The sequence below is a fragment of the Alosa pseudoharengus genome, unplaced genomic scaffold (assembly GCF_046254945.1).
Source record: "Alosa pseudoharengus isolate Yale_2024_CS ecotype anadromous, Long Island Sound unplaced genomic scaffold, YU_APseudo_1.1 YU_APseudo_1.1_scf_4, whole genome shotgun sequence".
NCBI lineage: Eukaryota > Metazoa > Chordata > Actinopteri > Clupeiformes > Clupeidae > Alosa > Alosa pseudoharengus.
This window is the reverse complement of record NW_027468774.1, coordinates 9,786,378-9,798,061: the sequence shown is the minus strand read 5'-3', so window position 1 is coordinate 9,798,061 and position 11,684 is coordinate 9,786,378. Positions and strand designations below refer to the sequence as shown.

The following is an 11,684-nucleotide window of genomic DNA, read 5'->3' as shown; positions in this document are numbered from 1 at the left end:
AAAAGAGTCCTATGAGCCAGCTGTTACTGAAGTTAACTAACTCAATAACAAAAACTAACAAAGATCAAGCTCAGTCCAGCGCTGCTTCCCAAACATCAATTAGAGTCAACAAAATAATGAATCAAGCAAAAGAAGATTATTTAGACCATTGGACAAACCAAATTACAAACCAAAGTAGAATGAATTCCTATCTGATCCTAAAAAGAGAATATGAATTGGCTGAATATATCATCTGAATCTCATCAGTCGTGATCGTGGGATTGGTCATGGATATTCCCACGGCTGTTGTTGCCTGCGCCACTCGGCCTCCGGCCTCGTGGCTACGGCCGAACAACACCCGTGGGAATATCCATGACCAACCCCACTCTCACTCGTGCTATATTGCTTAATTATTCCATTCTATCAGTGTGTTTTTATTTATTGATGTGTCAACATTGCCTTAGCTGGATTGTTTATGTTTTCCTTTATGCTGTCTGTTTATGTATTCTTATGATACAAATATGATACTGTAGCCATAGGCACTCAAAGTGTGTGTACTTGCTGTGGTAGCAACTTGAAGTACATATCTATGTCCAAAAGAGGGCAGCAGAGTGCAACATAAAAGCTTTACCATTTTCTTTATTATGAGAGAATTCCGGGTGCAATAGAAAAAAAAACCTTTTTCAACAGAAGCATGTGCATAAACTGATTCACTGAAGCCATAGAGATGAGCAAGAAATCAACATATACATCAGAAATCCCTTTAAAATGCTCTCAGAGGTGAGGGTCTTTTACAAGTCTTAACGACCATTATAAATCCATTGAGAGAGAAAACACAACATGTACAACAGATTGGTACAATACTGTCTTAGTCATTCTTAAAATATTGAAAAATTGATAAACATTTCTACAATGAATTTGTTTAAATATCAAATATCAACTTGATTAAAATTGTATTTCATATGTGTGTGTTACATTTTCAAAATATCAATACTGTTTAAATTGAGATGCAGAACAAAAGTAATGTACATTGTGTTGAAATGCTGTTGATAAAATACCTGTACAACACATTACATGAGACATTTAGGCTAGGTTACGGGGACGCTGGCGAGACACGCCGCTCCGTCTGGCATCATGTTTTTGTTTGTTTTTATGTAATGTTCGTAATTTTATGTAATGTCATGTTTATTTTTTGTATTGGTTTCTCTAGTTAAATGTTTTCCCTATTTATTTACGCTATTTTTGATAGTTTTCGTGTTATTCTTAGTCCTTTTTACTGCTTCTAAGTCAGCTGAAACTTCGTTGACGTTTGTCTATTTGGAGCTTGATATGGCTAGCTTTTGCCCTAGCTGGGCATCGGACATCCTTCCATCCATCCGTGAGCGGTGCTGCACTTCACTGTCTGGTCGAGGGGATCTGTCGGGACAGCAGGACCTGGGCTACTCTGCGGGAGATCTGCCGTGGCCGCCGAGCTGTTGCTGACCTGCGAGCTGCCATGCCAACTGCAGACTAACTGGGCCTCTGACATCCATCCATCCGTTAACGGTGCACTTCACTGTCTGGTCGAGGGGATCTCTCAGGACAGCTGGACCTAGGCTAGCTAGCTGCTACTCTGCGAAAGATCTGCCGTGGCCGACGAGCTGTTGCTGACCTGCGAGCTGCCATGCCAACTGCAGACTAACCTTAGCCTAGCGGTGAGGAGCTGCAGTCTCACGGAGTAACAGACGGTCGCTGTTAGAAGTCCACCGAGTTGCGGATCTACACAATCGCCCACTAGGACTACTTCAGACTGTGCTTCCAGTGATCTCCAGACTGCAGTTTACAAGGCCTAACATTAACGTGATCTCCAGACTGCCTGTGAATTCACCGGGTTGATCATTTGCTAACGTTAAAGAACTTTGTTGGCATAGCCTATCGGTTGTGAAGACACTCTGTGCAGTTTTCACGGATCATCATTCCCCTTGGACATTTTCAGCTGGTTTGGAAATTGGACTAATTTTAACATCACCTTTCCCCTTTTTAAATATATTTTCTTTTTTTTTTTTTCACTTTTTATTTGTTTATTTGTTTTTGTTGTCTGTCTTGTATGTCTTGGTGTCACGGGTACGCTGGCGACAACGCCGCTCCGTCCGGCATTTTTTGTATTTGTTATTTTTTAAATGTATTTGTCATGTCTTGATGTCATGGGCACGCTGGCGACTACACCGCTCCATCCGGCATCTTTTGTCTTGTTATGTGTCTTGTTTGTGGAGCGCTTTGGGTTGCACTCTGTGCATGTTAAATGCGCTTTAAAAATAAAACTGACTTGACTTGACTTGACATGAACGCAGAGCACGGAATGACATCACATCCATATTGCCATTTATGACATCAGCGGCTGGTAGACGGGGACTCAACATTCTACGTTCTATGTTCTACATTCTCTTAGGTGTCTACTGGTCTACATTTCAGAACCCAACTACAGTTCGGAACATCTACAAAACAGTTACTTTACATTAGACATTAAATGCTCACTTTATGCTCTGAACTCATACTATGAAACTGTACATTCATAAGGTATTGCACAAAAAAGATCCCCCTTGTGTGTAGGTGAGCGTGTGTGTGTGTGTGAGAGAGAGTGACCGAGAGAGAGAGAGAGAGAGAGAGAGAGAGATTCTGAAAGAGATTCTGGAGGTTTTGGGCAGGTACATTCAGAGCTGAAAGTAAAGGTGGGTCAGGGGCTGAAGTTAAAGTTAGAAACAGCTTTTAAGGTTTTCACATGAACACAACACGCAATGAGCATAGCAGACAGAATCTGGCTCAGATATGCACTCGGACTATATACAACACACACGCACATGTACTCACACACATCGACACAGACATAACACACTCCAAACACACACACAAACACACACAGATGTGTACACACGCACACACACACACAGTGCTGGGTGATGTCTAGGTCCTGCAGCACACACACACACACACACAGTGCTGGGTGATGTCTAGGTCCTGCAGCGCACACACACACAGTGCCGGGTGATGTCTAGGTCCTGCAACACACTCCAAACACACACACACACAGTGCTGGGTGATGTCTAGGTCCTGCAGCACACACACACAGTGCTGGGTGATGTCTAGGTCCTGCAGCACACACACACACACACACACACACACACACACACACACACAGTGCCGGGTGATGTCTAGGTCCTGCAGCATCCAGCTCCCTTCATCTCCTTGTTGACGTACTCCTGCAGCTGGAACTTCTCACTCGGCTCTCTCATCAGACGATGCTTCAGCTCTCTGGGAGTGAGAGAGAGAGAGGGAGTGAGAGAGAGAGGGAGAGAGAGGGAGGGAGGGACAGATAGAGAGAGGGAGGGAGAGGGAGAGAGAGGGAGAGACAGGGACAGATAGAGAGAGGGAGGGAGAGAGAGGGAGGGAGGGAGGGGGAGGGAGGGACAGATAAAGAGAGGGAGGGAGAGAGGGGGGGAGGGAGAGGGAGAGACAGGGACAGATAGAGAGGGAGAAGGAGGGAGGGAGGGAGAGACAGGGACAGACAGAGAGAGGGATAGAGGGAGAAAGAAAGAGGGATAGGGAGTGGGAGAGAGAGTTTTTCGACCACTATCCAATCTTACATGATTGCCCTGATAATCCATATGTGATGTAAATCAACAAGACTTACATCATCACATGTAAGGAAATACACATTACCCCATGCCACCCCATGCCACCTCAATACACATCACCCCATGCCACCTCCATACACTCCATCAATCATCAGTCCAGTACACTCCATCAACCATCTATCCAGCCTCACCAACACCTCTAAGCCGCCTCCCACCCCCCAGACTCTCATGTAGATGAAGCTTGATATGCTCAAGCAACTCTGCAGACCCGCATGGAGTCGAATTAAGGGGGCTAGGGGATAGGTGATGGCAAGAGTGTGTGTGTGTGTCTTACTTTGCCACTGCTGTGAATGCCAGCTCCACATTCAGGCCAGATTTGGCACTGGTCTCCATAAAGGGCACTCCACACTCCTACAGGAAGTGTGTGTGTGTGTATGTGTGTGTGTATATGTACCCAGAGACAGGAAGAGAGGAAAAAATCAGAGGATCAGATCAGAATATCACACACACACACACATAAACATATCCATATATCAACACACACACACACACACACACACATATCACATATGTACACATAAACATACCACACTCATACACACACTTACCTTGGCCAGCTTTTCTCCTTCCTCTCTCTTGACCACTCTATCATGTGTGGCATCAGCCTGGCAGAACACACACACACACACACACACAAACACACACACTAATTTGAGAGAGAAAAGGAAAAAGACGTGTGGGTGCGTGCATGCGTGTGTATGTGCACGCATGTGTGTGTGTGCGTGCATGCGTGTGTATGTGCACGCATGTGTGTGTGTGCGTGCATGCGTGTGTATGTGCACGCATGTGTGTGGGTGCGTGCATGCGTGTGTATGTGCACGCATGTGTGTGGGTGCGTGCATGCGTGTGTATGTGCACGCATGTGTGTGGGTGCGTGCATGCGTGTGTATGTGCACGCATGTGTGTGGGTGCGTGCATGCGTGTGTATGTGCACGCATGTGTGTGGGTGCGTGTGTGTTTGCATTTTCACCTTATTTCCCAGGAGCATGAGCACCACATCCTTCTGGGCAAACTCATGAACCTCTGTCAACCACGCCTAGGAGAGAGAGAAGGAGAGAGAGAGAGGGGAGAGAGAGAAAAGAGAGAGGGAGGGAGGGAGAAGGAGAGCGAGAGAGAGAGAGAGAGAGAGAGGGGAGAGAGAAACATAGATTAAGAATGGACAAAAAAAGAAAACAAGCAGCTTCTAAAATGCACTGGACAGAGTATGCACACCAGAAAGAGTATATACTGGACAGAGTATGCAATGGATAGAGTATGCACACACAAGCCAGAGTATATACTGGACAGAGTATGCAATGGACAGAGTATGCACACACAAGCCAGAGTATATACTGGACAGAGTATGCAATGGACAGAGTATGCACACACAAGCCAGAGTATGCACTGGACAGAGTATGCACCCCCCCACACACACACACACACACACCCACACACTCACACACATGCAAAGACTCCCTCCACCTGAGGCTCCCCAAATCATAAACTGCAAGCCTCTCTCTATCTGCCCCCCCTCGCTCTCTCTCTCTTTCTTCTCTCTCTCTCTCTTCTCTCTCTCTCTTCTTTCTCTCTCTCTCTCCTTTCTCTCTCTCTCTCTTCTCTCGCTCTCTGGGTGCTGCATAGCAGAGTGAGTGTGCTATAATCAGTCTTTGTGCTAGGACAATAGTCCAGGTGATTACACTGGCAGTAGGGTGTGTGTTTGTGTGTCTGTGTGTGTGTCAGCCTAGAAGTCTTTATTGTCCCCTGTCAGACATTACTGAACAATCAATTCAACCCAGCACATGTGTTTGCGTGTGTGTGTGTGTGTGTGTGTATGTTTCTACCCCCTGGAGCCAGCCAATGTCTAGTTGGAAGATGGCCGTGTCATTCTAGCTAATCACTAACAGAAGTATAGAGGAATAGAGGGGAAAACACCATCCTGAGCCTGTAATCCACCTCGTCCGCACACACACGTGCGCTCACGCAACACGCGCACACATACACACAAGCACACGCGCATACACATACACACACGCAACAAGCACACGCGCATACACATACACACACAAACACGCGCATACACATACACACACACACACACGCATACACATACACGCGCGCATACACACACACACACGAGCACACACATACACACACACGCACATACACATACACACGTGCATACACACACGCACACAAGCATACATGTACACATACACACACGCACACAAGCATACACATACACACACACGCACACAAGCATACACATACACACACACAAGCATACACATTGACAATTACACCAGCATATAGTATATGTTTGACATATGGGGCATTGACCTCTGGCATGAACTTAGCTGCTTCCAGCATAAAGTCTCCCAGAGGATATTTATTCTGACAGTGTGTGTGTGTGTGTGTGTGTGTGTGTGTGTGTGTGTGTGTGTGTGTGTGTGTGTGTGTGTCTGTATGTGTCTTACCCCGGCTAAAAGTCCCTGAGATGCCAGCTCTGTTCTCTGAGACCAAGACACTCCCCCAGGACATTAGAGGAAATGTCAACAGATGATACCTACGCACAGGGACTACAGTCCAACCAAAGCAGCACCAAATACCAACACCAAGCATAGCATAGCGTCATACGTATAGGTAGTCACGGTAGCATAGCATAGCATAGCCATACGTATAGGTAGTCACGGTAACATAGTGTCACATGAAAATCACAGTTCTTATCTCCAATTAGGTTGGCTCGCCACAACTGCTGGAAGCTATCTCCACTTCTACAGTGCAGAAGCGATCACAGCAGAAGATTCCATGTGCAGATCCCAGGTTTCACAGAAGAAGGAAAAAACCAAGAAAAGAAAAAGACTCGGCCTATGTAGGCCAAACCATAGCTTAAAACAAAAGAACACATTGCACTTCTCTGCTTTTTTTGCACTTCTGGTTAGACACAAACTGAATTTCATTGTCTTTGTACTTGTACTCTGTACAATGACAATAAAGTTAAATCTAATCTAATCAGAATGTGATGATACGATGCCTAAAGTGTGTCAGCCAGCTAACTGCTCTCATTTCATCACCGAAAAAGCTCCCGGCAACACATGCACACGTTACACACACACATGCACAACATACACACACACACACACACACACACACACATCAACACATGCACACTTTGTATACACACACACTCACACATGCACACATGCCTCTAATGATCTGTCTGCTAGTTCTTATACACACACACGCACACACACACTTCAACACATGCACACCTTATACACACAAGCTCACATGCAAACACACACTCATACACACACACGTCAAACCGTCCGCACCTTATACACACACGCACACACACTCACACGTCAAAACATGCACACCTTATACACTCTCACACACATGCACACAAACACAGACACACACACACACACACACGTCTAATGATCTGTCTGCTCGTTCCAAAAGTTCTTTCATCCTGCATCATGAAAGTTGCATTCGATTTGAAGCCTTTGACTGATGCGCACACACAGACACAAAAACACACACACACACACACACACACACACACACGTTGCTACAGGGTGATGCTAAAATGCCTGGGGTGTGTTACTGATCATAAAAACATATGAAGGACACACACACACACAGAGCCTCATTTATCAACCGAGCGTAGAAACCAGCACAGATCTGAGCGCAGGAATCATCTTATGATAAGGCTCACATGTGATTCATGAAACATTCGTATCACTCCAATTCCAGCGTAACAATGAATGTGTGCGTGTGTGTGTGTGTTCATGTGTAAGAATGAACGTGTGTTGGTAAATGTGGCACCTGAGAACAAGCGTAATTTAAATATCACGCCCCTATTATTTTAGAGGCCTCGCCCCTAGAATTTACGACATGGAGGTGCATAATACGTCCACAAGAGACATGTTAGTGACCTGGAGATAGTGACCTGGAGATAGCCACAGTGATGTTAGTGACCTGGAGATAGCCACAGTGATGTTAGTGACCTGGAGATAGCCACAGTGATGTTAGTGACCTGGAGATAGCCACAGTGATGTTAGTGACCTGGAGATAGCCACAGTGATGTTGCAAGTCCAGCAAAACCTCGTTCATTTTAACAGTCATAAAAGTGTCAGCAGGGAAGCTGGGAAACTCAGTGTCACAGACCTTATTTCCGCACCACACTACAAATACATTCATTATAAAAACCAAACCACACCTGCCATTTGTTCCTTGAAATAAAATGTAGCCTATGACTGTTGCGCTTTCCAAAGCAAACGTAATTCTCTCCACATATGGATATCCCAAGCCATTAAATGTGCATACACTTGCGTGAGATTCGAGCGTACCCATTGCTCACGTTCAAATTGATAAATGCTTTGCGTGGAAATGAGCGTACGCTTGTTTTATATCGTTCGCTTGTTTCGTAAATGAGAGCCACTCTCTCTCTACACACACACACACACACACACACAGTCACACCCTTCCTTACCTAAAATACATATCACCCTTCATTACCTAAAATACACACACACACACACACAGTCATACCCTTAACCCTGCCTTCTTTTCCCAGCATGTTTCTTTATCAGCAAAAAACACTGCCTTCATTTCCCAGCATGCATTTCTGTATCAGCAAAAAACACTGCCTTCCTTTGCCAGAACTCATCTTTTCATCTCCTTGCCAACGACCCTCATTACGAACATGTGCCTCTCTGTCGTGAACACCTCCTGCATTACCCATAGTTCTCAGCGGGTGAACACCTCCTGCATTACCCATAGTTCTCAGCGGGTGTTGATGTTAATGGCTGCTGCAGCTGCAGCTTATGGCGAGCTCCTATCCCGGGTGAGCTGTGATGAGGCCATGTTATCACAGCAACCCAGGGCAGAGTCTGACACACCACACAGCTAGCTGCGACAATGAACAAGAACAAAGTGTGTGTGTGTGAGTGTGTGTAAGAGACTGAAAGAGTGTGTTTGTGCATGTGTGTGTGTGCGTGTGTGTGTGTGCGTGTGTGTGTGTGTGTGTGTGTGTGTGTGTGTGTGTGTGTGTGTGTGTGTGAGTCTGTGTGTGTGTGTGTGTGTGTGTGTGTCCAAATAGGCTGTCTGTGTGGAAATCCCTACTGAGTCACCACACATCACTGCTCAGATCAAAATGAGATTGTTATGGCTGTTCAAATCTCCCGATCTCCTCATTCTGGAAACTCACACACACACACACACACACACACACACACACACACACACATGCACACGAACACACACGCGCACATGCACACACACAAACTTATGCAGAGAACACGTGCACAGCATTCTCATAAACACACACACGCAGTGGCGCCACTCCCACCACGCGCATCACACACTGTGCTGGGGGCACCAATACTAAACTTTACTGCAAACTGCATTTCACTCATCAAAATGGCCAGCAGCAGCACTGCACACACGCCCATACTGACACAGACACACACACACACACACACACACACGCAGAGAACACATGAACAGCATTCACACACACACACACACACACACACACACACGCCCATACTGACACACATTCACACACATGAACAGCATTCACATACACACACACACATACACACACACACACACACACACACACACACACACAGAGAACAGATAAACAGCATTCACACACACACACACACACACACACACACACACACACACACACACACACACACACACACAGACGCACGCACACACACACACGCAGAGAACACATGAACAGCATTCACACACACACACACACACGCCCATACTGACACACATTCACACACATGAACAGCATTCACACACACACACACACACACACACACACACACACACACACACACACACAGAGAACACATGAACAGCATTCACACACAGATACACACACGCATGCACGCACACACACAGAGAATACATGAACAGCATTCAAACACACACACACACACACCCGTACTGACACACAAATGTGTCTTTTGTGGTGAAGCCCTTCTCCAGACCTTTTGTGTGTTCCTTTCATAGAGACATTTCTTTTAAATCGGTCTCTTTGAGGTTGTGTGTAGTCTTTCATTGCTCTGAAAACTCGCCCACACACCTGATCTCAGTATCCATCTCCCACAAACACACAGGAGAGATTTGTAGAGCTCGCCTTCAATGGCTTACACAAGACCCAAACTCTCCTCTCCTCCCTCCCTCCCTCTCCCACAAGATACTAGTGCTGTTTAATTCCTTGTGAACTGTCCCTGTTTAATTCCTTGTGAGAGAAGAATCTGTTGAAAGAACTAATTGGAGAACCGTGCTCTGGATGAGCAGAACCTCACTCTAGATTTCTTCTTGTTCGAAGGATTTAAATTGGGAAAACTGAGGAGAACCTCACTCTAGATTTGTTCTTGTTTGAAGGATTTAAATTGTTAAATGTTTCCTCTGAGCAGGCTTGTGCAAAATTCCAGAATTGAATTGAAACTGGCTCTTAAATTCCAATTCAATTCTTGAATTTCACTTGCATTTCAATTGAGGTAGCAAACAGGAAGCAGAATTGCACAACCCTGCCTCTGAGAGAGGAGAGGAGAGAAAGAGGAGAGGAGAGAGGAAAGGAGAGAGGAGAGGAGAGGAAAGGAGAGGAGAGGAGAGGAGGGGAGAGAGAGGGAAGCAGGGGAGAGGAGAGGAGGAGAGGGTAGGAAAGGAATGGAGAGGAAAGGAGAGGAGAGGATTGGGACCAAAAAAATAAAGAATGGCAGGGAGCCAGAAGACACACACAAACTCACTCACACACACACACATAATCATGACACATTCTTCACCTGTGTTATTTTACGTCAATTTAAGTGTATCTTTGTCAAGTCAAAAGAGCTAGCTGTGTTAAGACGCACATAGCCTACATGCACACACGTGCACACACACAGGCACACAGGCACTCACACTATGAAATCTATCTATTCACATTCTAAGAGACTGCTGAGCGATTGAATCAATATAATGTATACAGACAGAGAGAACGAGGCCAAGCACAGGGTCAGTGAGCGCAGCCTAGCAACCAGATTCTATCAAGAGAGAGATCCACTTGGTCCTTCGAAGAAAGCACTCCATTCACAATTTTCCATTCACTAAATACCACAGTCAATTGACTACAGGGTTCATCACAGCCAGCCCTGACCCAAGAGACAGTGAATAGCATTGATCTTACCGATGCATTTGGTTGTGCTCCACTCTCAATGACTTAACATTCATTATTGTGTAAAGATAATGCTAAGCTTGATGGACTCTGAGAGAAAACTCTGAGAGAAAAGAGACTGAACGGCTTGATGGACGGGAAACACACACACACACACACACACACACACACACAGCTCACAAGCACTCAGTGCAAATCCATTCACTGGGGCAGCAACTCACTAAACAGTTCATGCAAACAGCATATGAAAACATACAGGCATCAATTTATGTGTGTGAGTGCATGTGTGTGTGTGTGTGTGTGTGTGTGTGTGTGTGTGTATTTGTGTAAATTGATTATGCGTGTATGCCTTTTCTCTCTCTTTCTCTCTCTCTCTCTCTCACACACAAACACACACGATACAGTTCAAACAAACTTTTCCACACCTGGATGTTGTCAAAGGAGGCCTTATTGGTGACATCATACAGGAGGAGAAGGGCTGTGGAGAAAAGATCAAAAGAGGGAGAGAGAGGGGGGAAGAGAGAGAGAGAGGGAGGGAAGAGAGAGAGAAATAGAGAGAGGGAGGGAAAAAGAGAGAGAGCGAGAAGGATGAGAGTTAATGTCATCATCAGGCCATTCACATAGGGTGGTGTGACAGCAGTTGCTTACCAACTAATCTATGTTGGTTACACCAGTACTTAATGTAAGTAGGTATGACACACAACACACACACACACACACACATGGAAATCAACACACAGACACACGGCAAAGCCTCTTTCAACTGACACAAAACTTCTCTCCGTACAAGGCAGAAAGGCAAATTTCATTTGACTGAGTGTGTCTGCAGAGATGCTAACGCTCAGGGGCCCCAGACCAATGTCCTG

General features: G+C 45.6%; 1 protein-coding gene across 1 annotated transcript in view; it reads right to left on the bottom strand.

Moving 5' to 3' along the window:
• Positions 1-2,224: 2,224 nt before the first annotated feature.
• rab26 (RAB26, member RAS oncogene family) overlaps positions 2,225-11,684 on the bottom strand; it is a 77,705-nt gene continuing 68,245 nt past the window's right edge. Inside the window, exons 5-9 of the mRNA XM_076266615.1 lie at positions 11,244-11,296; positions 4,621-4,686; positions 4,199-4,255; positions 3,925-4,001; positions 2,225-3,267 (exon numbers count right to left, since the gene is read on the bottom strand). Of these exons, the coding sequence (XP_076122730.1) occupies positions 3,168-3,267; positions 3,925-4,001; positions 4,199-4,255; positions 4,621-4,686; positions 11,244-11,296 (353 nt within the window). The 3' untranslated portion in view covers positions 2,225-3,167. The remainder of the gene's footprint in view (positions 3,268-3,924; positions 4,002-4,198; positions 4,256-4,620; positions 4,687-11,243; positions 11,297-11,684) is intronic.